The 25861-nt window shown below is 41.1% G+C and overlaps 2 protein-coding genes across 3 annotated transcripts in view; one reads left to right on the forward strand and one right to left on the reverse strand.

Annotated features, from left to right (window-relative positions):
* Positions 1-19120, forward strand: part of GGACT (gamma-glutamylamine cyclotransferase) — a 29298-nt gene extending 10178 nt beyond the window's left edge. Inside the window, exons 2-3 of one of the 2 annotated variants that reach the window (XM_027644650.1) lie at positions 1569-1783; positions 15397-19120. In XM_027644650.1, the coding sequence (XP_027500451.1) occupies positions 15414-15866 (453 nt within the window). In that variant the 5' untranslated portion in view covers positions 1569-1783; positions 15397-15413 and the 3' untranslated portion in view covers positions 15867-19120. The remainder of the gene's footprint in view (positions 1-1568; positions 1784-15396) is intronic. The other variant, XM_027644659.1, reaches the window with a different exon arrangement.
* PCCA (propionyl-CoA carboxylase subunit alpha) overlaps positions 18863-25861 on the reverse strand; it is a 298109-nt gene continuing 291110 nt past the window's right edge. The window contains exons 24-25 of the mRNA XM_027646956.1: positions 22566-22643; positions 18863-19207 (exon numbers count right to left, since the gene is read on the reverse strand). Of these exons, the coding sequence (XP_027502757.1) occupies positions 19139-19207; positions 22566-22643 (147 nt within the window). The 3' untranslated portion in view covers positions 18863-19138. The remainder of the gene's footprint in view (positions 19208-22565; positions 22644-25861) is intronic.

The raw sequence follows: 25861 nt of genomic DNA on the forward strand, positions 1-25861 counted from the left end.
AGACTCAGATTTGTAGCAGCCTTTGTGTGCAACACGTAAAACAGGATGCCTGTCTTGGAAACCTGAAGGGCAGAAGTGTGTGTAGCTTTCTATGTGTGGAGCAGAAGCTTCAGAGAGGGAATGTTAACTGAGCTGTGCAGCTATTCTTGAGGCCGTGGCGGCACAGTCAAGGGTTGTTCTTGCGCTTTGCCTTCTTTCAGTGCTTTTATCAGCCAGAGGTGTACAGCTGCCCTGGCACTGCTCTGCCTTTGAGCCAGACATAGACAGTTTCAGGACTAACAACAGTCTTTGGGATCTAGAAATCTCTGCTTGAGGTAGAAGGAATCTAACGACTGGACCACAGAACCAGTCTCTCATAGTCTCTGTGAGTCTAGTGTTCCTTTCCATGAATAGCATATGAATCACACTGCCATTTTACTTTTTAAAGGAGAGCTAGGAGATTGTCTCATCCAGTTCCCTGGCAAAAGGGAAGTTTGGCAGCAGTAGTGTTATTTCTGGTAAAAATTTGGCTGACTTGCTGTTGAGAATAGTCAGCAGTGAAGGATTCCCAGCCTTCCTGGATGGTCTAGGCTCTTCCTAGGCACCCTGCTTACCAGTAAGTGGTTAGTCTTTCAAGTGTCCATCTTTGGAATCTAAGCTTATTGGATCTTCTGTCAAAGTAGATGGGGAAAGGAGCTTATAGCCTCTCTTTTTCTCTTACAGTATGCTTTCATATTCTTAAAGGCATGACTCTGTTTTCTCTAAAATAAGTGATCACAGTCTAGGTTGTTTATTTTTGTTGTTTTCTTTTATAGGTTTTGGTTTCTTGACTTGTTACTGTTCTCTCTCAGTCCAGTTGATCGTGGTTCTCTACATACAGTGCTGAAAGATGGACATTCTGCTCAGTTTGGGACCAGATCAGAGCAGTGGATTATGGTCACATCTTACTAGCGATGGGTTCATATATACACGCTTGGATAATTTTTCCAACAGTACCATGTTGTTGACTCATGTTGAGTTCATGATCATTATAACTGTCAAATCTCATTCTGCAGGTCTGCTGTTACGCTGATCTTTCTCCAGATTTTGTTTATGCTGTTGATTATTCTCAGCTAATCTTAGAACTTTGCACTGGCAGCAGTTGTGCTTTGCAACTGTCTCATTAGTCTTGTGCACAGCCCTGGGTGTTGTGAATTATACCTGCATCTTTCACATTGTCTGTATTTTCATTACCAGTATTTTCCTGCTACTGGAATGAATGTAACAAATTTTTTTGCATGTATTCAGTTTGAGATAAACTTCTGATAAATATTAAATAGCCTTTCTAAAACAGTTTTGGTGGGGTTTTTTACCTAAATACCAACAGTTCTTGTTAAATCATGTTTTTAGCTTGCTTGTGGGAATATCATGAGCACCAGTGTCAAAAGTTCTATCAAGATCAGTATAAATAACTAGTAGGATCAAGACAGATGATTGTTTTTCAGCATCCACATATCTTACCAGCTATAGAGATAGTAAACTGCCTCTTTGTACATTCTGAATATTAGGTTTTATTACTAAAAGGTCTGCATCCCTTCTTTCTTCCATAGGAATTGACAGTGGAAATAGTGGGTGTCTCCATCCAAGTGGTGTCCCCTAGGTCTGCGTGGGCATTCTTTTGCTCATCAGCCTCACCCAGGCAGTTTGGGCTGCTTAGCCTCTCTCACTGAGCAGGAGGTGAGCAGGACACATCAGGCCACTCTGCTGAGCAGCTCCAGACAAACCTTTTTGACCTGTGTTTAGTTGTATTTCTGCTCCTGTTCATGTAAGTACATTGTAATTCGGTGACCACTGAATACTTCTATCTTTTGGGAGAAAATGGGAAAAAATGGTTCCTTAAGACCTTTTTTATTGTTTATTATTATTACTTTTTAAAAAAGGGATAAAAGACTAGGTAGTCCTAAGAAAATTGACACCTTGTTTTACAGAAAACTACTAGTGTGGAGGGGTTTTTTGGGTTTTTTTGGTTTGGGGGGAGAGGAGGGGAGTTGTTTGGAAATGCCGAAGAAGCCAAAGAGAACAAACGGTGGTGTTGTTATAATAAATAAAACATGCATGTAAAACTTGTCTAACTTGGTTAGCCCACCAGACTTAGGCAGTTTCTTTTAAACATTATTTGTGGATGTTAACATCTGTTTAAATCAAGCATATGGGAGAAGAGCTGTTTTTTCGTAATGATTCATCATTCCTCTTCTCAAGCTTAAACTCTTTTCCTGCTTTTCATGACTGTTTTTTCTTTATATGGATTTATGTTAATTGATAGCAGTATTCAAGGTTGTCTTGCTTGCCTGTCTTCCTTTTAGGTAATTTGAAAGTGTGTCATCAAAAAACTAGCCTCAACAAATCAGTTGAGAGGTAGTAAGTGCCTTGGTGGCACACAGGGAACTCCTCGAAACATTGTCTACAGATCCTAGATACGCGTTCACCTGAAAATAGTTCCTGTATCAGTGTTAGCCTTTCTGTTCCAGCTTTAAAATCCACAATGGTTGCATAGAACCTGAAAACTCATACCTGTGGAACTTCCTGTACCTTACTGGAAAAGTACTGAAAGACAGTATGACTTTTGGCAAGTCTGCTGTAGGAAACCCATGGATAATTAGTGGAAGGGAAGTGTCAGTCTGAATGTGTTTTTACAAAATTAATTATAAATACCTAGATTGCATCTTCCTCTGTATTCTGAAACAGAATTTTCTGCCAAAATAGAGACTTCCAAACCTTTTGATTTTAAAATATTGCTTTTGTTTGTTATCATACAGTATTTTGTATCTTCCGTGTATAACAAGCTTATGACTTTTCAAAAGTTCAGGATTCTTTCACTAATTTATTTGAAAAGCTATATTAATTAAAAAAAAAAACCACCAACAAACGTAGCACAACTTAAATCTTATACCAGTTGATCAAACTGCCTGTTATAACTCCATTTGGGTTTTGGAATAAGCATGAAAAGCTGAGAAAGTTTTCATTCTCTTATACCCATTATCTAAAGATTAGAGCAAATGCATATACTTTCTCATAAAAAAAATACAGGGTCACCAGTTCTGAGTCTTTGCATTTTCCATTAATTTGTCAATTCCTTATCAGCTGTATCTTGCTGATAGAGTAGAAAGAAGGAGAGACTGAGATTAATTAAATCTTCTTTGATATTTTTTATTTCGATCTTGGGGATCCAAGGAACTCCAAGCAATAATCAATCAAAATCACTCCCGTCTATCTATTCTCAGTGGAACCATAATAATAACCAATTAATACAGGTCTAGACTGGACAGAAAGGTGGTAATTAACCCCTATAAAAATTGACTGCAGTTCGCAAATTTCTGGTGTAGCAGTTAGAGCCCTTTTGCAAAACAGGTTTAGGATTCAGCTTGCTCAAAATATTGAAATACAGCAAAATTTTTACTTTGTTCAGACCTTTTTTGACCTGGACTAAAGGATGAAGGCTTTTAGATACCTTGAACCTCATTTTTAAAATGACCTGCCGTGGTCAATTAACTGATAATGTATCAGTTAGCTAGAAAAATAATCTATGTGCATCGCTTCCCATAATTTGCTGTGGTTCTACTTCCTTTGAAGTATTACTGCCCTAAAATCAAAGCACACACACCATTGCAGAGTGTTTTAGAAATATACAGCGTTATTCTGGTGACACCAGGTGTTGAAAGTAAAAAATGTAATGCATTATGTATTCAGAAGCATGCCTTTATTAATTGATAGTTATCATGGGGTAAATGGTGAGCTAGTGAAGGTTTGTAATTTGACAATAATTTGAGTTATCTATTTTGAAAGAAATGTTCATTTGCTGAAAGTCAGAAGTTACTTGATCTTTACCTATCTTTTTAAGCCATATCAAAAAGGCAAAATTAAAATGTTATATGGTTTCTCTTCTTCATATGTTTTAAGTAATATACTGTTTCTTGATTTATATCTGGTTCTCTAATTATATTATTTAAATTTTTTTCAGTTAATTAGCATCACTAAGTAAGTGTTTGCTTAAAGAATGCAGAAGTGAAATTAACTGAGATTTCCAAATGTCCCTAGATACTATCAAATCTGGGAGAAATGATGTTCAGAATAATAACATTATTCCTGTATTTGGGGATTGGGAATTACCCAAACCTGCTGTACTGCACAGTACTTGGCTGGGGGGAGTGGCACTGGGAGGGCAATGATTGATTTGTTTAAGAGCTGAAAGGTAACTTTCTATGAGCAAGTTGGGCTAAGCAGTTGTTTAATAATGTTTTGTGAATTTTCAACATTGTGTGAATAATGTTTAATATTTTCAGGTAGCATCATTTTAAGTCCAAAAATACAGTATTTGTTTAATCTGTAAAATCATCCCTTCTTATTTCAGCTTTTCATTGTCAAATGCATTTGATATGAGGGTGTACCAGTGTTCACTCTCTTGAAACCCCTTGAAACTCCCAGGCCATATTTGCTATGAGCCAAGACACTTCAGTGGAAGCAGTCTGTTATTAAAAGCATGGTGCTGACTTCTCCATGGTATTTACTGGAGACTGTTCTCTTTAGTTGTGGCATAAAAATAAATTTTAAGTGGTGCTTGTAAATTTACTTTAGTAGGAGGAAAGTTGCTGACAAGAAGAGCTGTTGGTTTTGTATTATATATCAGATTGTGCCGAGAGGTGTGTTTTGAAAATGTCCGTGGATCGCAATGCAAGAAGAAACTTTTCACTTAGAAAGACAGAGAAGTCTTAGGACTTGTTGTTCCTGTCATACTTGTCCTGTTCACTGACACTGAAATTGGAAAAAGTAATGAGTGAATTGGAGGATACTCTACCTACTACTGGATATTTGGGACCTACTTGGAGGGGCGGGATCCCAATAAAATGAAGCCCATTGCAGCAGGTATGAATTGTGTCCTCATTTCCACAACAACCCCTGAAGCAGCATGAATATAGTGATCCCTTGTCGTTTGTGCCTCACGTCCCCTGGTATAGACAGGGACATGGCAGTTACGCTTTCCATGCTGAGATCTGTGCATTGGCTTTGGTCTGCTTTGTTGACAAATAACGTAGCCAGTTTAGCTGTGCTCCTTTCTCTTAATTGTGCCCCATGCTTGGGGAGTGCAAGGCTGCTGTTGTGGGCAGCTAGTCAGAGGTTATGCTAATTTATACTTGAGGCTTAATCACCTTTGCTTGGGAGCTGTTACAGTTCTAGATTGGCTACATCTTAAGATGTAGCTTGAGGCATTCGGGACATTTTATACTGTAACATTGCCTAATTCATGCCTCTTTTCTCAACACAAAGTCTAGATTGAGGGATAGGTGTAGTTGGATGCTCTTCTAGACACTTAAATGCTTTAAGATATGTGAGTTTCCTCTGATGTGCACCCACAGTAATTTGAAAGACTTAAGTCTCTAGAATGCTATTTTTATTTAAAAAGAAAAGTTCCTTTTCAGATATTCTGCATGCTATCATGAAGCAGAAACGTATTACAGATGGAAACCACGTGGTTTGTAGAAGTAAAATCCTTCAAAACGCTATTTGAGTGTGTCCAGAGCAGGGCGACCAAGGTGATGAAAGGCCTCGAGAGCAAGACTTACAAGAAGTGACTGAGGCCACTTGGCTTGTTCAGCTTGGAGAAGGCTGAGGGGAGACCTCATAGCAGTCTGCAGCTTCCTCAAGAGAGGCTGTGGAGGCAGAGGTGCTGGTCTCCTCTCTGGTGACCAGTAATAGGACACGAAGAAATGGAATGAAGCTGCATCAGTGCAAGTTTAGATTGGAAATTAGGAAAAGGTTTTTCACTGAGAGGGTGGTCAGTCACTGGAACAGGGTCCCTAGGGAAATGGTCATGGCACTAGGCCTGACAGAGTTCAAGGAGCATCTGGACAATGCTCTATGTTATATGGGTTCATTTTGGGTAGTCCAATGGGGAGTGGGGAATTGGACTCCAAGATACTTAGGCATCCCTTCCAGCTTGAGAAATTCCGATTCTTTTATTGCCTTCAAATGATGAGTCCCCAGAAGTTCTTGTCTGTGGTCCCCAAGCATATGTTTTTGCACTTTATATCATTAAAAGCCATCTTATTTTAATTACACAGTTCATAGGCTATCTAATATGTCTGCAGCATGAACCAATGACTCCTCTGGATGCATCACGCACAGATGTGGTAGGCACACAACTACTAGCTGTAGCAAGACCACTAATAAATAAAAAGACATTGATTCCTGAGGAATATGACTGGTAACTTCTGTGTGTGCTTATTACATTGTATTTTAATATAGTCCCTTAAAATCCTCCCTTAACTAACTTCTTGTTTGTAGACAGTTCTTCTCTATGACTTGGTCTGGAGATATTTTCACTGCATATTAAATAAGGGCTCAAATCCATTGTGTTATTCTTGGCCAAGCAGGTTGTTCAATGACACTGGCCTGGCTTTTTTGCATTCAGAACCGCATTGCATGTTATTCCCCTTCTCATTTACTTCCAGTACTTAATTCTGTTCTTCTTCCTTTATTAAGTTAGTAACAGAAATTCTTTCTCAAAGGTCACTGAAAAGAGGCCGCAGAGCATGTATAAAACTGGTTTGTTTATGTAATTTTTTTTTAAATGTGGCTCATATAAATGTCTGTATAATTCAGATGATTATTATCTAATGTCTTTCTCTTACAGCCTGAGCCCTAGTTTAAGATGTCTTTCATTAAAACTTCCTTCCAGGCATCCTGGACACTGCTAAGGAGAACTTGAATTAGAGTAAATTCTGCGTGCCATCGTAAAACCAAAATAGCTTTATTTGCAACTGCAAGAATATATCTATGTAGAGATAGGGAATTATTTCCGCCCGTAATTCTTGTGAGACTCTCATGGCTCCAGGAGAAGATTTAAGGGCTTGTGTTGCTGGTTTTTCTCCTTCTTCAGTAAATACAGACCTGTGTTAAATTTTACATTAGACTATAGAACCTCTTGCTGCATCAGAGACCAAAGCACTTTTTACCTGAAAGTAACATTTAATTCCACATATAAATTGGAGATTTCTTCTCTTCTTATCTTTGACGCTACCAAGCAGAAGGATATTTGAGAATTTTGTTCAGTATGTTTTCTGGATTTGAAAGCAATTACTCCAGTGCCTTGCTGAGTGCAATTTCAGGCTTTTTTGGATATGCCCCCAGAATATGTATTTGTTTCTTTTGGGTAGAAGATAGGAGGCCAGTAAATATATTTACTTTGAGATAAGGGTGCTTTCTCTGTTGATAAAGGAGGGGAGGTATGTTTCAGATTTCATTGCAGGATTTGCAAGTCTTTCTTGAAGAGCAAAAATCAAGACCAGGACAGTTAAACTAACTCATTAGTTCTCTATGTGACTTTTTATTTGTTCTGTAGTAAACTTGGTACTAATTTCTAAGCAGAAGTGATATGCCTCGGTGGGACTGAAGTAATTATATACATCTGTTCATGGTCCTTTGTAGTTTTGAATTGGTGTTCTGTTTTGGTTTGTATTTTCTAACCTTTTATTATATTAGAAAATGGTGGAAGGGATTTGTTGCTGAGATATGGATTGGATTTTTATTTTTTACTTGCATTAAGATGCAAGCTGAAATTCACTTTAAAAAAAACTTTTTATTACGTAAAACATAATTTATCCATGTAAGACTTGGATATACATTTTATTAGTAAGGCAAATAAAACAACTGTAGTGAATTAGAAGAGAATCACAAAATCATTTAGTTTGCAAAAGACCTTTAAGATCATGGAGTCCAGTTGTTAACCCAGCACTGTCAAGTCCAACACTAAACCATGTGTAGCACCACAGCTACACATCTTTTAAATACCTCCAGGGATGGTGACTCCACCAGCTCCCTGGGCAGCCCATTCAGCTGATTTATTTTGTTACCAGTGTGTCACATGTTAAACATTATGCTTTTCAAAAATTTGATTCATGGACTGATAGGATGATATAAGCCTTCTTCCTTTAAAAAAAAAAAAAAAATTCACTTTTCCTTTTGTGCACCTTCAGTAACTTTGGTCCTCTAAATGTCAGGAAGGGCCTCTCCTTCCATTGCTGCCTAGTGGCATGCATACAAATAAAAAAGCATTAATGTTAGTATATCTTCTGGGAGTATAGATATACTTTATTGTCTACTACCCCTTCTGAATCTCACAAAATTTGTATAACCCTGCTTCAGGGCTAATGTGCTTGGCCATTACCCCACAGTATCTGTACCTACCCCTTCTGGTGGAATATTTAAAATAGTGTTTGCATTTAGATCTGGTAGTTCCTCCAGTACAGCTGGTTTTAACTTTCCTCTCTTCTTTTCCATGGGCCACTAACACTTTACAAGCAAAGCATGGCTCTGTGTAGAAACTCCTTGTGTGTGTATATGAATTACCTTTTTTTGACCCTTAAAGGAGCCTGTAGTTTCCTAGGGAATCATGGGTTGAAAAAACCAGTCCTTGGGGTTTCATGATGTTTCATTTCCGCCGTATTGGTCAAAGGTTTGTGTTTCAGTAGCTAGTCCATGCTGGGGTAGGTAGTAGTTTCTGGAGGAGAAATGCTCCAGTGTAATGTGTTGCTGTTCCCAGATTTATACCTGGATTTTTCTGTTTGGCTCATTTAGTGGAGCAGATTTTGTTGCCTGAACATCTGCAATTTCATTTGGTTTTTAGTGAGGTTTGAGAAGCATCATGTTGCAGTGACCTCTCCGCATGGTGCTCCAAGACTCTGGCACCTTGACTCATGCCGGGGAGACATCCTGCTACCGCCTGTGGAGCCACTGGCTGGAGTGGCCTCTGCTATTTTTTTGGGATGTCCAGCTGCTGGCCCTCCCAGTCAGCCACATGGTGAGGCCCAAGAGGCACCACCGGGCACTCGCAGTGCTGCCGAGTCTCACCTGCAGCCCTGTGCCTTGGCACCTCCAAGGAGCCAGAGCAAAGGCATAAGATGGCTTCCAGAGCCACAGGCCCCTGTGTGTAGGAGGCTGCTTTTGCTCAGCAATGGGGGGTTTTATTTGACATCTCCCTTCCAGGCTTAGTCGCACTCCCAAGGGACAGTGCTGTGCCATGACCTGGGCACCTATCCCCTCAAAGAGCATCATTGTGCAGCTGTTCCCTCATTTCCCTTGTGGAAAGGCACCTCACGATCCTACACAAGACCCCATCTTTTTTTGTCTTCCCGTTCTCTCTCTCACCATCCTTTCAGTGTAAAAAAATGCTTAGGTACTCAAAAGTGTTTGCCGTGTTTCACAGACTGGGATGCTCTTCTCGGTCCAAAACAGTGAACTGACTGCTCTGGGTATTGGCATGTAAATTAATGTGCTGACCTTGCAGGGAAACCATCCAAGCTGCAGGCTGTGTCCTCAGTTTCAGGATGTTGGTGGTTTGAAACTCTGGGCTATGTTCTGCATCTCAATGATGGAAACCACTTCAAATTCATGGTGGCGTAGCAGGGCTGCCCTATCAAAAGTTGTTTTTCTACTTTTTCCTGTAACAGCAACTGGCGTTTACAGCTAATGCTCCATTCTTATAGGTTGTTTGTTGTTTTTTTCCTTTGTGTAGATATAACAGTTTAAGTACCTATGCTAAAGGTGCAAAGACGAGATATTTCTACATATATCATTTAAATTAATTGTCGTGTACTTAAAACTGCATGATAAGGACCCACCTGCTTGAGTGGGATTTTCAGAAGCCACCTAGTCTGCTGCCTTTCCCTAAGGCAAGGTGAACTGTAGCATCCATGATAGTTTGAACATATTTTCAAGAGTTCCAGTTTTTAAGGCTTCAACACTGTTTACTGATTTTCACTTCACACCCCTGTTGCCACTCAAGAATAAGATGCTTGAGGTATCTCTTTGTTCTTCTGAAACATCAGTCTGCTGCTCAACAGCACTGAAAAAGGCATTAGGGGAAAGGAGTGTGAGCAAAGCAAGAGACATGGTTTATATCTGTGTATAAATCCATGGTTTATCCATTCTCAAATATTTCAATTCTGGTTTCCCTATGTCAAAAAACCATAGAAGAACTAGTAAAGAGCACTTTTTGTTTGGTTAAATACATGCGGTCTTGTCAGCCTAGAAGAGAGCAAACACTGAAAAAGTATCTGGTGGCACTGAGGAGGTACACGGAGACCCTGAGTTGGAGGAAGGTGAAGCAAGCAGGCATCAGGGAAAGACCCCAAAGTGATTTGTGCCTCATGCACCCACGTGGAGTCACAGCAGGAGTTTGCCTACTGTGCTGCTGCCACTGCTGACACAAAAACAGTCACGTGAGCTCACAGAAGGAAAAGGCCTTTACACACCACAACACTTGTCACTTCTGGCTTGGGAAGGGCCTGGAACCAAGTCTGGAAATGCATCGGTGTTGCCTTGCCCTGTTCTTGCACTGTGGTGGTGAAGTATCTGTTGTGGACCACCCTCTGATAGAGGGCAGTGGGTGATCAGACCTTTTTAGGGTCGCGTGTTAAGATTGTTCTTATGCCCTGTCCTTACAATTAGAAAGCTATCCATATTAATTATTCCATGCAAAAATTTTGGCTTACTGTGTGTTTGTGTACATGGAGAATCAATTGCTTCTTCTATAAAAGCTTTCCTCATGTTGGTAGGTGATTGTGCCCTGTCTCATCAGCTCCTATTTAAGCTCCTATTGATTCAGTCTTTGACCCAATAAAACAGTCCTGGACCCGGTGCTCTGCCCTGAGCTCTTTCTAACTACTTCTGTAGTCCACAGGTTTCTGCATTGAGGTCGCAAGGCTTTGCTGAGGCTCATACAACATTACTTAATATAAGGACAAAACAGTACTAGTATTAGTAATACTAATATAATATTCTCTTGAGGTGTCAACTTTTTTTCCCTCCTCAACTCAATTTGTCCACATCCATTGACTTTCCGTTTTTTCATCCTCCTTTTCTTGTCCTCTGATTTGCCGGCAATCCCCTCATGTCTCTGCACTCTCTGGAAATTTAGTCTGTTAATCAGTCTAACGTTGTGTCCATTTTGTTTCTGCATTGCATCTCCATCATCTTTTTGCATGTGCTGGTTTTATCGGATTGTCACTTTGAGACCTTCTCACAGTCACTTTGGGAATGAAACTCTTTCTGTTAGTAGTAAAAATTAATCTAGTGAAGTTTTTTCTATGCAGTACAGTTGAAAGTGACTTGAAACAGACAAAAGGCAAATGTTTGCTTTGATGCCAAATGGGTGCAAGGCACATGAGCAGTGCTGTGATTGATGCTTGTCCAGAGGGCAGGCATCCTCACTCTGCCTCCTAGCAGATACTCAAAGATACTCTAGCTTAAGCGCAGGCATATTTGTTGGTTTGGGGATGTGAACTATCCAAGGAACAAATGAAAAGAATCTGCAAAGTAGGTTAAGTGGCGCTTCAGGTAGTGCCCGGTAGCATCCAGTGTGGCACTGGTTACTCTGATATTCCTGTTTGTTTTCACAAACCAGCACCTCACAGTTTCTGAGCGGATGACCGCTGTGAGGAGACCATAACCTCTTGATTTCAAAGGAACCATCGTTTCACTGGTGCCTCTGTGGTTAATGTAAGAAAGGTGTCTTGCCATAAACTTTTTCCGAGGTATTCAGCAATGTTGGGAAGGGGTCGGCCCGGGCAGGAAGCCCTTGTCTGTGCTATAAAGAAAATAGCAAGCAACAAAATGAAAGCATCAAAGGACTAACAGGATGCAGTCCCAGGAGTCCTCTCTGGCATGTTAGTCCTTCTTGAAAGTTAGCATTGAGTGAAGAGTGACCTTAAAACTCGCTTCATTCAAACAGACTGGGCTCAAGTTTAAAGTTCAAGGCATTTTGTTTTTTCACCTGTTTCCTACAGTTTTTAAGAAACTTCTGAAGAATTAATGTGTAACTATATCTGGTCACAGAGCCAATGTGGAGAATTTTTCTCAAGGGAAAATAATGTTACTGTATGGGGTGAGAGAAATGGATACTTTCTGAGTGGAGTTTTATTTTCTTGAAACTTTTTTTCCCTAACCCACTGCTACCATGATTGCAAACAGCCCTGGAGCCGGCATAACACACACACTATTTCTTACTTTATTTTTCAAAGAAGCTGGTAGGATCCTGTAGTTGTCTGAATCGTGGTGAAAAGGTGATTTTTTGCTGAAGCTGCTCCTGCTACTTAGGAAGCAAGTTCTTGCTTTGGGCACAACCTGTGAGCAAAGGCCCTGGTTGCAGTGGGTACATGTTGACTGAGCCAGTGACTGGCCACATTGCCACCCACCCCTCTCTCACCATGCTGGAACTGTTGGGCCTGAGAGGGAAAACTAAAGCCCTGACCCAAAACTCCATTGGTAGGAGAGGATAGATGTGGATACAGAGCTGCAGTCCTACCAGTGCTAATGCCAAGTGGCAGCCTGGGCTGCTGGCTGCAACTGGTTATGAGCCTCTTCTGGTTTTACCCAGCAACATCTACCTGTATGATCCTGAAGTAGTTACTTTATTTTCTGATCTTTGCATCTTATCTTATGAAGCAACTAGTAACTGATCCCATAAGTAATTTGGCAGGTTGTCTTTCATAGCTAAAAGAAATAGTTTGCCAAGATGACATACAAATTTTACTCGTGTTTCCCCATGCCATTAAATTTTAATGATTCTTGCATGAATATTTCATGAAAGTACCTTCTGAATGGATTTGTTTAGTCCTGGCAGCTAGTACTTAGTATAAAGTTTGGGGGGGGGGGGGGGGGTTGTTTGGTTTTTGGTGGGTTTTCTTTTCCTCTCAGGTGGTTTAGTGCAGGTAAGAAGTGTCAAACTGGATTAAGTGAGAAAAGGCAACTTCTTGTTGGTGATTCAGCAAGGGGATGCTGTCTATAACTCTTTTCAGCTGCTTAGTGGAAGCCTGTGAAATGACCCTCAAATACAACTCTGCTCTGTGCTCTCTGGCCACAAGGTGGCTAAAAATGTTGTGAAAGCCCATGATATGCAAGTGCTTCAAATGATGCTAATACATCTGCAGCCTTTCTGCAGCGCAACACACGGCACACGGGAGATGAGATTTATTGTGCATAAAATTGTATATGTCTTATTTATATGGAGTGGCATTTAGAAAATGTTATTACCAATAACTCCTCAGCTGGAGGACTGGGCTTGGCTTTGTTGTTGGGGTTTTTTTTTAATAGGAGAAGTCATTGTTCCCAACCCATGCAATGTGAGCAACAGGGCCACTGTGGACCACAGTGGTGCCATGGGGAGCTCAGTGGCCACCTGCCCATGAAGCCATAGCTCCATGAGTACATCAGCCTCAAGGCTCTACACAAACTGTGGCTGAAAATTCAACTTCCCACTCCATCTCCATTTGTACTGCCTGCTAAATCCATCTACTCAAACGCTAAATCGGAAACACTTGTCCAAACTTGGGTTAGCAAGTTCTTTTTTGCTGTTGAATTTTGTGGACCCTGCCTGAGGATGAATGGGTGTGTTCATTCAAAGGGGTGATGTTTCTGAGCAGCCAACTGCTGCGCCATCAGAAACGGGTACTTAGTTTTTACTGGTTTAGGAGTGGTAACACTCTTCCCTGCAAACTTTTCGGAAGCTTATCTCCAGCTGTACAGTAGGGACAGGGCTTTTGTTTAATGGAAATGAAGCATATCTTTTTCTTACAGATGCACCACTCACTATAGAGCTTTTTATGTGCGTTTTAGGTTTCCCTTTTTATTTTTTAACTTATTAACTCTGACAAGTAACCTCTTGGTTGTGAACAATTTAATTCACGATTCATTTTTCTGATTCAAAGTGAACACGAGTGCCCTAATCCCCTAATGGGAATTAATTGCATGTTTCAGTGCTTAACTCTGATCCTTTCTCAATCCCCACTGGGACAAGTTTCTTCCTGAAGGATCTGTGTTTGTTATTCAAAACACAGTCTAAAAGGTAATGATTTTTCTTATAAAAGAGACTTGGGCTGACTGAATATTAATGCTCTTCTTATTGTGAGGGAATGAGCTGCATCCAAAAAAAACTCATTTATGTCATGAAGGATAAATTACTCTGAATTATATCTGATAAAATACAGGGGGGGAAAAATCAGTATGTTCTTTTTCCCATGTGGAAGCAGTTTGTCAGTAAATAAAGGCACAGTTTTTGCTTGGAAAACTGTACTTTGATAGAGAGAAAAACTGTTTACTTCACCAAGGGGGAAATTGCTTTGCTACTTAGGATTTTAAATGACACTGCTCTTGGTCAGCAATGCACCCTTTTGGATAACTGACCTAACAGTTTACTAAAATAAGAATAAATAGCAGAGAACAGATTGCATTTCTACTTCCAGTCTGTTTTTAAAGATTTTTCAAACTTGAAATACACTGTTTAATGCCCTCTTCCCAAGAGGAGCTGCACATGCTCCTTGGGTGTTGGATGTCTGGCCCAACTAGACAACTGTGGATGAGGCAGGCACTCCCCAGTCAGCGACCAAGGGTAAAATGTGGAAAAACATCACAGTGCAAGAACTGCTTCTGCCTTACAGAAACAATAGGAGATAAACAGTGTGAACAGTAACACAGGAATGATGGAGGTACCTTCCCCCCCCAAAGTCAGTCTTTTATCCCATTTAAACCAATTTTGAGTGTTTCATGCTCACAAATAAAACAAATGGTCATGCAGGGTCTGTTTCCAAGAAAGGTTTAGCATGTGTGCAGACCTGAGGTGCTTTAGCACTTTCAAGTGTCTGTCTGGGGACAAGAGGAGCACGGCCTTACCTGGTCTTCGTGCCAGCAGCCATAGCTTCCCGTTTCATTAGGGCTAAAATACCACATGACCAGTTCTGCAAATCACCTCATATTTACAGCCATCAGCATTCCCCTCCCCTGAAGGAGCAGGACAAACTTCAATGGCACCTTTCAGACAGCCCCTGCTTGCTCAGGATGTAGTTGTCACAGGCCACCCCACTTCCCTCCCTGGCACTCACAGCTTGCTGTTCTGCATTGGTTGGTCAGTCAGCATGTGAGACCTTGGAGCTGGGGTTATTGCAAATCCATCAGCATGTCCATGAGATAACTCAACACCAGGTTACATTTGCTTTTGGGGTGTCACTGAGCACGGCACCACACACTTGCTGCAGCACAGCTCACAAAGTGGTGGGAAAGAGAAAAATTAAAAAGGGTTGAGAGGTTTTCCTGAGGCACAGGAATGCGTTGGCTGACGTTGGGGATTCCTTAGAGAAACCATGGGATGTAATTTGGTTATGGCAAAGAACTACAAAAGGTTGACTTTGTCCTGGTGTGTTTTGCACTGATGCATTTTCTATCTGAAAATTTTCAAGATACTTGAATTTAGTATGATACTTAAATGTGATGTAGGACTACAAAGACCTAGGCTTTTGCACATGTCCAAACAGCCTTGCATGTCCAAGGTGCTGTGGTGTGGGTGTGGTTCTCTAGGGCAGCCACATGGTAACAGATGCCTTTGTCTTTCAGCTGCTTTTGCAGGTACGATGGCTCGTGTCTTTGTCTACGGCACACTTAAGAAGGGCCAGCCCAACTACAAGCACATGATCAACACAGCCAAGGGGCTAGCAAAATTCCAAGGAAGGGGCCGCACGGTGGAGAAGTACCCGCTGGTGATTGCAGGAAAATACAACATTCCTTACATGCTGAACATCCCAGGGACGGGCCACCATGTTGCTGGGGAGATCTACTCAGTTGATGACCAGATGCTGCAGTTCCTGGATGAGTTTGAAGGCTGCCCAGACATGTACCAGCGTACCCTGATGAGAATCGAGGTGGTGGAGTGGGAAGGGAAGGGCGGTGCCGAGGGCATCCTGGAGTGCTTCGTGTACAGCACAGCCACATACCCACCCGAGTGGGTGGGGCTTCCCTACTATGACAGTTACGACTCCACAGGGAAACACGGCCTCTCCTACGTCCTACGCGAAAGCCGAGAATAGAAATGGGAGGTAACGCAGCCTGGCCGAAGACATAGTACTAAGCACGTGTTGATCAGTAACCTTTCCAGGAAAGCTGTAATACCTTTTTATTAAAATGCAGAATCTCTTGTAACCTTCCCAACCCAGGACCCTTGGTGCTAGAGTTGAAGTCCTGTAAGCCCAGAGTTGGAGACTCCCTCCCCAGGTAGTCAAGTGTCCTCCTCACCCCCACTAACCTGCTGCAAAGAACTGGGTTTTCATGAGGGGTAAAAATTGTGTATATGCATACCCGGTCTGGGGTCTAATTATTTCCTCAATTTCCCCCTTTGCCTTGGTGCATAATGGAGGTCAGTGAAAGGCAGAGGAACAGACTAATTTTATGGGGTTTTTACCTGAATTGACAAAATTTCATGTGTAGTTCTCCAAGGTGGATGGAATAATGATGATACTGTTGCACTAATAGCTGAAACTGATTTAAAAGTCATGTCTGCAAAGTAAAGCACAACTCGCGCTGAATGTTGACTTGTAATGGTATTTAGTAGGTTACTGAAGATACTCTGTGCTTCTAGACAAATAGGAACTTGCTGAAGAAATAGAGAAAATTTAAAGATTATTCTTACTCTGCATTGCAGTGTGGTTTTTTTGAACTGGAAAGGTATATTTTTAAATAATGTTTAGTTTCACAAGGTACTGTGAAAAAAATACTAAGATATTATAAGAAAATTATATTTTAAATTGTATTTTTAATTTAACATTCTAAGCACTTTAGGTTCCACTTCAGTTCAATGAGTGACTGTAGGATTTGGGGGGGCTTAGGAGGGGTGAGTGAAGTTGGGGACCAGGAAAAGCAAACTTACACTGAAGCTGTTGTGAGCACTTACTGTCAAGGTGACTTTTTGCCAAGCACTTTAATGCAGAATTTGCAACCATATGCAAACTGAGCTTTCTATTGGGGGAAAGATTTTTATATACAATATAAAAATGTCCAAACTACCTGTATTGTGATTATTGCAACATTTAAATTGGGGAAAAAAATATGTAAAGAAGACTGTTGCCCCCCTGACCCAACCAACTGTGCTGGTTTCTGTACAATCTGGGAAAATTGTGGCTTTCTGTTGTTACACTCCTGTGCCTTATATTTTCCTTCAACTGCACGGTTTGGTACAAATAGATTGTACAGTATACAAAGCTGCCAAAGGGATGGGAGCAGGGAATGTATGCCATGCAGTGAGCCAAAGTACAATTAACTGCACTTATGACACCATTAGGAACAACATTGTACTTTTGCTTCACTGCCAGTAGTCCTGTCATGGCCGGAGGAGATCCACAGTAGAGAATCAGACCAGGGATCCAGGGTAAGGAATCAGCCTAAACTTCAGCAGTAGTAGGCACTGCTGCATCTCATCTAGAAAAACAGACAGAAAGCTTTTATGTTGCTGGAGTAAGCAAATTAAGTAATTCAAAAGTAGAATACTTGTATCTCTTTACACTACTTTTTTGTTTAGGGCAACCTGCAGAAGCTGAACTGTGCTCCTTTAGGGAGGGCCAGGATGGCAGTAAGGAGATTTCTAGGGAGATCTGCAAACTGTCTGCCTCAGTTTCTCCAACTTTAACAGCATTAATTTTCCTGGAAGACAGGTATTACCCAAACACTCTCCTTCCTCATACTGATGTATTTTGTAAACTAATTCACTAAGCAGATCCCTGTCCCTTGGCTGCATGATGTAGTTAGCAGCATCTCAGTAACATGAAAAATTCCTCTTCAGTCAGAAGTTTCAAGCAGAATCATGAACTTTTCTGGTTGAACATGAGTCACCAGCCCTGCCACAGACTGTTTTCATCCTTCACCTTTTGGTAAAGGGCCCAGGTGTCTCTGGCCAGTGGGCTGCTTTCTAGGAAGTGGCATTACTCTATACTTCTTAGGCAAGAAAATGAGAGCAGGGCAGGTCCTCTTTGTGGCAGTGGTCAAGGCACAGCAGGAAGGGTGACTTAGAGGTATGTAGAAAGAACAGCTGTGGGAGGTGAGCCCAAAGGCAGGAGTAGCCAGTGTCCTGGCCCAGCAGCGGGCAGTAGCAGAATCCTAGGCAGGACCACAGGGACCGGATGATGCTGCAGAACACAGGGACTGCGGAGGTACATCTGCATCCAGTGGGCTGCGGCTGCTGACTTACCAAGCTAGGGCACAGGATGGAAGAAGGAGCCTCTGTTAATCACAAACTAACATTTTGGACCCAGTGCAGTTCCGGTATCTACATCATCCTGTGGGGCATGGAATTCCTGAGTGAGGAGGAGAAAATACTCCTTGCCCAAGTCACCAGCCCTTTTACTTCTGTTCAAGGCTCTTAAATATTCCTCCTCTCCAGGCCCTCTCTGGTTTCCCATACTGGATACACAGCTTTTCCAGCATGATACAGTCTTGTGTTATGAACAGTCCTCGTTTTTCACACAGCCTTTAGTAAAAGCCTCTGCACAACAAAAGATCGGGGAGTTGGTCTCCCTTTCCTGTAAGAATTCAGGAGGAGGCCTGGTCTGAGGGACAGTACATGCCTCTAGCAATACCTTGGGGTGGCTGAAGGGATCTGAGGACAGTGCCACCTCGTTCTTTTAAGACTTGCATGCAGTAATCAGTATAAAGAAGATTAAAGGGAGTGGCAAAATTGAGTATGGAGTTTGAATAAAAGACAAATCCCTTAAACTTTAAATGAAAACACACAGCAAAAGTCTGCACTAGCAAAATAAAGCCTCTAACCTGTAATTTAAATCTAGTCTATACAAAGCATTCAAAATATTACAATAAAGCTGATCAGAATTTAAGCCATTGGTGATACTTGTGCAGCACTTAAACAGAGTGTAGGAGAACTGCTCAGTTTACTCAGTGGTTAATTTTTCATTCTTGCCAATAATTCTGTGCAGCCTGGCTGGGGCCTCAAACCAGGGACATTACTGTGGAGAAGACAAATCAGATTTGAGCTTTTGTTGTGTTTTCTTTTTTTTTTTTTTTAAAGAGGCTTTTCCTGTTTTAAAGCAGAAATGGTATTTTATTGATTTTATTTGATCCTGAAAAATCAAAGCATTACAAAGGTTATGTACAAGTATTTCTGAAAGTAAAAATCTGGGATCCATTGCCAAGATTTAACATCTGTGTTTGCTGTCTTAACCACTGATACAGTAAATATGCCTGCATAAAATCTTGCACGTAGTACTGTCCATTTTCTGTGTTGAACTGCCTTAATGTTACTTTATGGATGAAAATAATAAAGGCTTAGTTAATTCAACAGCATGGAGGCAACCTTTCATTCCAGTTCCACCAGCAGATCTCCTTCTCCAACAGTATCACCAGCTTTGCAGTGCACAGTTTTCACCTAGGGTACAGAAACAGCAGTAATTTAAAACCTTGCTCAATAACACGGTGAAAGGAATGTTTTGGTTGACATGGCTTAATATAGAGTATCACATCTGCATGCATGGGGTAAATGGCCACTGTGCAGCATGATGACCACCCCAGGGATCACAGATGCACATCTGCTGGAAGGGCCTTAAGAGTGTGACTGCTCAACCTCCAGTGTTCAGAGTCCAGCTGAGTTTTGAGTACCTGTGAGAATGGAGACTCCAGCACCTCTCCAGTTCTTGACCAAATCATGTCCAACCCCCTCAGGCAACTACCACTAGTTGGTTTTCTTAAGACAGAGGTGCTTGAAGACCTAAACATCAGATGGAGATAGTGCTTTAAAAATTCAAAAGCACCTTTCTTCCACCTGGTTGCACTGCTGTTCATTTACTACTAAAGTTTTATATCTTTCAGAGGACAGGCTGATACTCCAACACTTACGCTGGGATGTTTCAATGAAATATTCCACTATTTCTTGCATTACAGTTTTTAAGTATAGCTGAATTTTGGGACTGCAGCCATTAAATGGGTTTCTCTCAATTCCCAGAAAGCTGGGATAGATGATTCAAATCTGAATTGTGATCCTTTAACATAACTGAACTTGGCAAAGGGCAACCACTGTCAAATAAATGCAGCTACATCTGTAGATCAATTGTATACTCATGTGCAGATTCCTGAATTTTAAACCACAAAATTTTATACTAGTCCCTTATTTCCTTTATAAAAGGCTGCAACATATTTGAATACCCTTTCAGCACATGGAGCTCCGGAAAATATTTGAAGCTTTATATTACAGTTTGCTTGCAATATTAATTCAGAGCTCACACTGACATGCCCAAATCCTTGTTCAGCAGTTGGTTCGTTTTAATAATCCAAATGCTACCTTGGGCTCCTAAAGGAAATCCACAGCATACCCAAAGTACCAGGCTATGATGGCCACACTATTGCCCACACCCATGTTTGACAGTCTAAAGCCCTGTGAGCTGTAAGCAGATCTCTGACTCTGTAGCACAGGCACATTCACAGCACTGCACAAGAAATTATGCTGAACACTACACGGGGAAAAACAGCGTGATATGTACAAACAAGGGCTTTATTTCCAAAATCAGTAGCTAGGCAGCCTACCTGATTCCTAAGCCTCAATCTTTTAAGAGATGAAAACAGTGTGAAAAACATCCTACCTCTTGCTTTTCTTTTTCTACAAAGCCAAGGTTCAGCAAACATTGGAGTTAACTAGTGTTTCAAACTCCCCAGTGATTTCTGAAATGCAGTGGGGCCAGCTCCTTGTTCTGACCCAGGCACAGCTGTCCCATAGAAGACAGGAGGCATGCCAGTTCCTCTCCATCTTTCCCTCATTTTTAAACCACCTGCAGCTGGAGTAAACTCAAAGTAGACAAAAACAAGCCACTTTTCTCACAATTACAAACAGGAAGATGGGGTTTGATACAGAAAAGGAATTCAGTCAGGAATGAAAATGGGAACATATTTCAGCTGAAGACAAACGAACCGAGTTTCAAAACACAGTTTCAAAGCATCAAAACATGGACTAAGAGCCAGTACCAAACATCCCATTCCTGTGGACGGGCCAAGTTATTTTAGCACTTAGAGCCATGACTTTGCACTGCAAGGATGAATTTTGTTTAGCAGCTTTATTTCTACACAGCCCAAAACTTGTCTTTTTCAAATTCTTAAAATTCTAAAGAATCAAATAATTTCCTAATTATTATTACATTTGGGGCACCAAGGGGACATTGCAAGGTACACATCAGGCCCACTGCATAGCCTGTGCACCATTCACATCCCACCTTGGAAGATTAATAAGCCAAACACAGCTTTTACGTGGCATCTGCACACAGTGAGTGGAAATATTTCTTATTGGGAGAAGTACAAGCAGGATTTTAAGGAATAAGCCCATGGATTGCAGAACACGTTGGTGGGAAAGGGAGGGTTAAAGAAAAATAAATGGGGGAGTGGGAGAGGGAATAGCATTTTAATTACAAATACTCATTAGTTAAAAACAGCGGATGCAAAAAGCAGCAATAAGGGGTTAAAAGAAGCAAAGATGGAAAACTAAATGCTTGGAAATATTAATCAAGTGAGAGAATAAATTATATAGAAATCAATGCATGAAATTAAATTATAAAGTAGCAATGTCAGAGCAACGGGAAAAGGAACATACTCCCTCTCTCACTATTTTTTTTCTCTTGAGACCCAATTTTGCACTGGATACACTGGAAGAGGCAAGCCCTGGGACCCAGCCTCAGTAACAATTTTAGAGCTGTGCCAAATAAGCCTTTCTTGTAAACACACAAACAGTCCTTGGCATAGAGGCCTGTCCTAAAATCTCGGCGAACCTTGCCAGTGGCTAACCCCGTCCCTGCCTGGAGAGTCGGGCTCCCTGCTGCCTCCCTCTGGGAGGAGGGGCCTTGCACTGGGGTTTGTACAGCAGGGAGAGCAGAGCGGCTCGACCCCAGGCAAACGTGGGTTGGGGCAGGTAAGGAAATAGGCAACAGAAGCGAATATATACCCAGATCCAGACTATGCTCTGCCACTGGAAAGGATGTATCAGGGGCCCATGTCTAGGTGATGGTTTCAGGCTGTGAATTATAATCTGACACAGGGATGCTCTGAGGCCCCAAACTGGGGGGCTGACAGTCCCCACACCAGCTGGGGTTTAAGGCATGCCCTGATCATATAAGCTTAACCAGTTCCTGCCCTGAGCGCTCGCTTTGGCACATCCTACACTGCAGGAGAGTCCCAGCTCAAGGGCTACAATGCTGATCCTTCAGAAGATATCACAATGCACAGCCTTGCAAAGCTTAACAGATGTGCAGATCTAGGCTTGATATTTAACAGTCACAATAATTAAAAAATTGCTTCTCTCTTCCTCCTGCAAAAGCACTTTCTATGCCTTGTTCTGAGTGGGGTTTTTTAATGGCAAATTGTTTGCCATTAAATAATTAACTGGCAAAGAGATGTCTCTTCTTCGGTTGCTCTCTGGAAAGATGAAATTTGGAGAAATGGTCTGCAACACCTTTCAATTCAACTTGGCATTGTAACATCAGAGAAAACAAATCATTTAGGAGAAAGAGAGTTATATGAATTTCTGAGGCCAGTAAAACTATTTCCTGCTGTGCTGTCTAAGGCTCGGAACTACTTACAACAGCATTCACAGCAGATGCAAATGTTACAAAATTAAAGACACCTCACTTTGAAAGACTTACAACAATCAGACTTAATTCCTTAACAACCAGAACCTTCTTTTTTTCCTTTTTAAATTCTATCCTGTTTGACAAGCTGCATATGGTTTTAAGTGACCCAAGGTAGCTTACCTTGCCTGTTTTAGCAGCAATCATACTGTTCTGCATTTTCATTGCTTCAATTACACAAATCTCTTGACCTTCCGAAACCTGGTAAAATTCAAGCAGTATAAAATGAGAATAGAGCATTTGAAATTTTCTAAGTGCAATGATTCTTCTGGAGAATAAAAGGATTATTTCATTAAATGCTATAAATGCTTTCATGGCACAAGTCAAGTCAGCCGGTTACAGTCACAACACAAATGACAACCACAAAACTGGCAGCAAAATAGGGAAGAAGGAATCACCTACTTAAAACTATCACCCCAGGCAAGCCTGAAAGGCTCCTCTCCCACCCCATCCATTCAGCTCCAACTTCTACAGTTCAGACTTCACATCCACCACAGTTCAACACAATGAAATCCAGAGCAAAATTTAATTTGTGCATTTTTGGCTGGGGAACTTTTGCTTTGCTTCCCTGGCACAGGGCCCACAGATACTAACACTGATTCAGAAGCCAAAAGTTTCTTGGCACATATCTGGGGGAGCTTGGGCTGGAAGCTCCAGCAGTACCCAATAGGCTAATGCTGAGGAGAATGTCACACCTCTGCTCATGGCAGCATCTGGATGGCAGCTGATGACTTCGGACTGACAGAAGGCAGGTGAGGAACCACCAGCTCTCATCCACAAGGGAGGCGTCACAGAGGCAAAACCATCATTTTCCCTTAAAAGGGAACATTGAAGTTTCCTCTTCTGCTTGTTTGCACCCTGCTAACAGGCATGTGCAAGCTCAAGGTCACCAGTAACCCACTGGGCTGCTCTGCTCGGCTTTCTGTGCCTCCCAGTCAGATCCCTCCCTCCAACATCTTGTAACACACTGCACAGAGGAAACAGCTACTCAGGGCTTTACAGTGGTTGAAGAGGCTGCCTGTACATGAGGGAAAAAACAGGGGATTCAGAATTTACCCCTCCTGTAACCCAGCAATCAGCTAATCATCCCATGAAGATGATGTATGCCAGAGACGGAAGGGTGCCAGGCCCTACATGCCAGGATTTAGGACTTGTGCAGGTACAGCCCTCTGGGATGCCTGGTTCCAAGTGCCCACTGCAAGTCTTTTTATTGGGCTCTTTCATAGATGTAAGCTGCTATTCCCTTATTATCCCAGCAAGTTTGGGATACTTTCTCTCTGATGTTCAAGTTTCAGTAAAGATGGTAATCTGAAACCTGCAGAGGTCTGGTTTATGCACTGTTATATGTGCCAGTGCCAACAAAATGTGTTTGTTTATACACATACAAATATACACATAGCTATATTTCTCTAATTCTAAGTAAAATGAATAATACATATCTCAGGACAAGTGTGTACCACTTTGGAGGAATATATTAACAGACAGATGTGAAGTCAGAGATCAAATGCACATTGCATACAGAACATTACAAAAATTTAAATAAAGCTTTTTTTCACTAACAATGACTGAAAAACACTGATGTCTGCCTAGAGGCTCTAAGCAAGACAGAAGAAAAGACATTAAAAGGTGCTTACACACCCTTTCTCCAACACACTTCAACTACACTACGGCAGGTTTTAGAAGGTAAATATGGAAAGTATTTGCTATGGGAACATGGTATATTAACTGGATACAGAGAATAACCAACACCCAACACTTCACCTGCAGAAATTCCATCCTGAGCTTCAGGTGAGCATTTAAGTCATTAGCAGTGTCAAATTTGGTGAATAGTATCAGACTTGCTCTTTGTCCCCAGTTATTTCCCATCTATTCCATTTCCCTGTCTTTTGTCTCCTTCCTTCCACACCTGCGGCTTTGCCCATAGCCTTGTCCCACCAGCTCACTCTTTCCTTTATTGCTTCTTCTCTCTTCCTCATCTCACCGCTTGGCTTTTCTTCCATCTGCTCTGAACTTTCTGAGGTTAAGAGGAAGCTATGAATTATCTGCTACTGACTTTAAAAGAACAAAAAAAAAAGGCAAGAATGTTTGTTGGAGGGCTTTTTTTAAATAATGCTATTATTAAAAAATGCATTTCAAAAGCAACTTTGCCATCCTCTGGCTAAACTCGACTATCAGAGAGCCAACAACATGGGCCTCTAAAGGTTGCTGAAGATTGAGATGCCAAGGAGGACAGGTTGGAATTCAGTGGCCTAATTTCAAGGGCACAAGAAACTTTTTTCTTGAGCCCTGGTGCAATTTAACTGTAACATGGTTTCATCAGGTAGATGGTGTGCAAATGAACCAGTTAGCAATTATCTAAACAAAGTTCTGGAAACACATCTACTGGAAAAATACAGAATTGTCTCTGTAGATCTTAAGTAGGGTGCTAAAATGCCAGGAAGTATTAGCAATTGTGGGATGGAAATACCCCTTAATCTAAATTTCTTCTCATTTTCTTCCCTTTCTCAAAAATAAAGTTTTGTGCTTTATATAATACCTGCTGGGTTGATGACAAGGGAATCAGTGTCTGGGAAGGAAATAACCCCCCTCAACCCACAAAATATATAGTCAAAGTATTCAGTTAATATCTAGAGTCTCACTAATTTGGAAGGGAGAAGGCACTCAGCAGGTAGCACGTGTGAAAATGCTGTGTCAGTACTTCTGATGATGCGCAATTTGTTGAAAATTACCTTGGCATAAGTCTCACTTAAGCACAGAAGTTTAATTACTGTTCTTATGTTAAACCTCTACAGCTCTGCTCATTGTGTTGCAAAGCGACAAATCCTAAAATTAGGCACTTGTATCTCTTTTTTCTCTTTTTCAGCCTTTTAAGCATTGTATGCTTGCTTTCATTCCATAATTCCACATATCCTTTTACCTGTTATTTAGCCGGCAAATGAAAACTGCAGCGATGTGTACAAGTTCTTGCTAACTTATTTAAGGATTTATCTGGACCATTTTTAGTGCTGCATTTTCACTGTATAATTTACTTCTTTCAGTAGATGGTAAACCAATGTATACTACCATCTTTACATTTCAGTTTAGAGAGGTCTCGGTGATGACCCAAATCTGTCAAAAAAGGCAACTAAAATCAAACAAAAAATCTGATTGATTGGAACCAAGTAAAATAAAAGGGCTCTTTTTCTTAAAAGAAATAAATCTCAGATATCTTTTCCACGCAGTTATGATACAGACAAACCAACATTTACACTGCTTGGTATATCAAAATAAATGAGTGATTAACTGTTAGACCTGCAGTCTGCATTTTATCACCGTCTACTGCACAGTTCGAAGTAGGTGTTCAGTTTGTTCTCCATAGAGTGATAAGGGGAAAAAAAAAAAGGAAAAAAAAGGAAAAAAAAGGAAAAAAAAAGGAAAAA

The sequence above is a fragment of the Corapipo altera genome, unplaced genomic scaffold (assembly GCF_003945725.1).
Source record: "Corapipo altera isolate COAL_440 unplaced genomic scaffold, ASM394572v1 0, whole genome shotgun sequence".
In the NCBI taxonomy this organism is placed as follows: Eukaryota; Metazoa; Chordata; class Aves; order Passeriformes; family Pipridae; genus Corapipo; species Corapipo altera.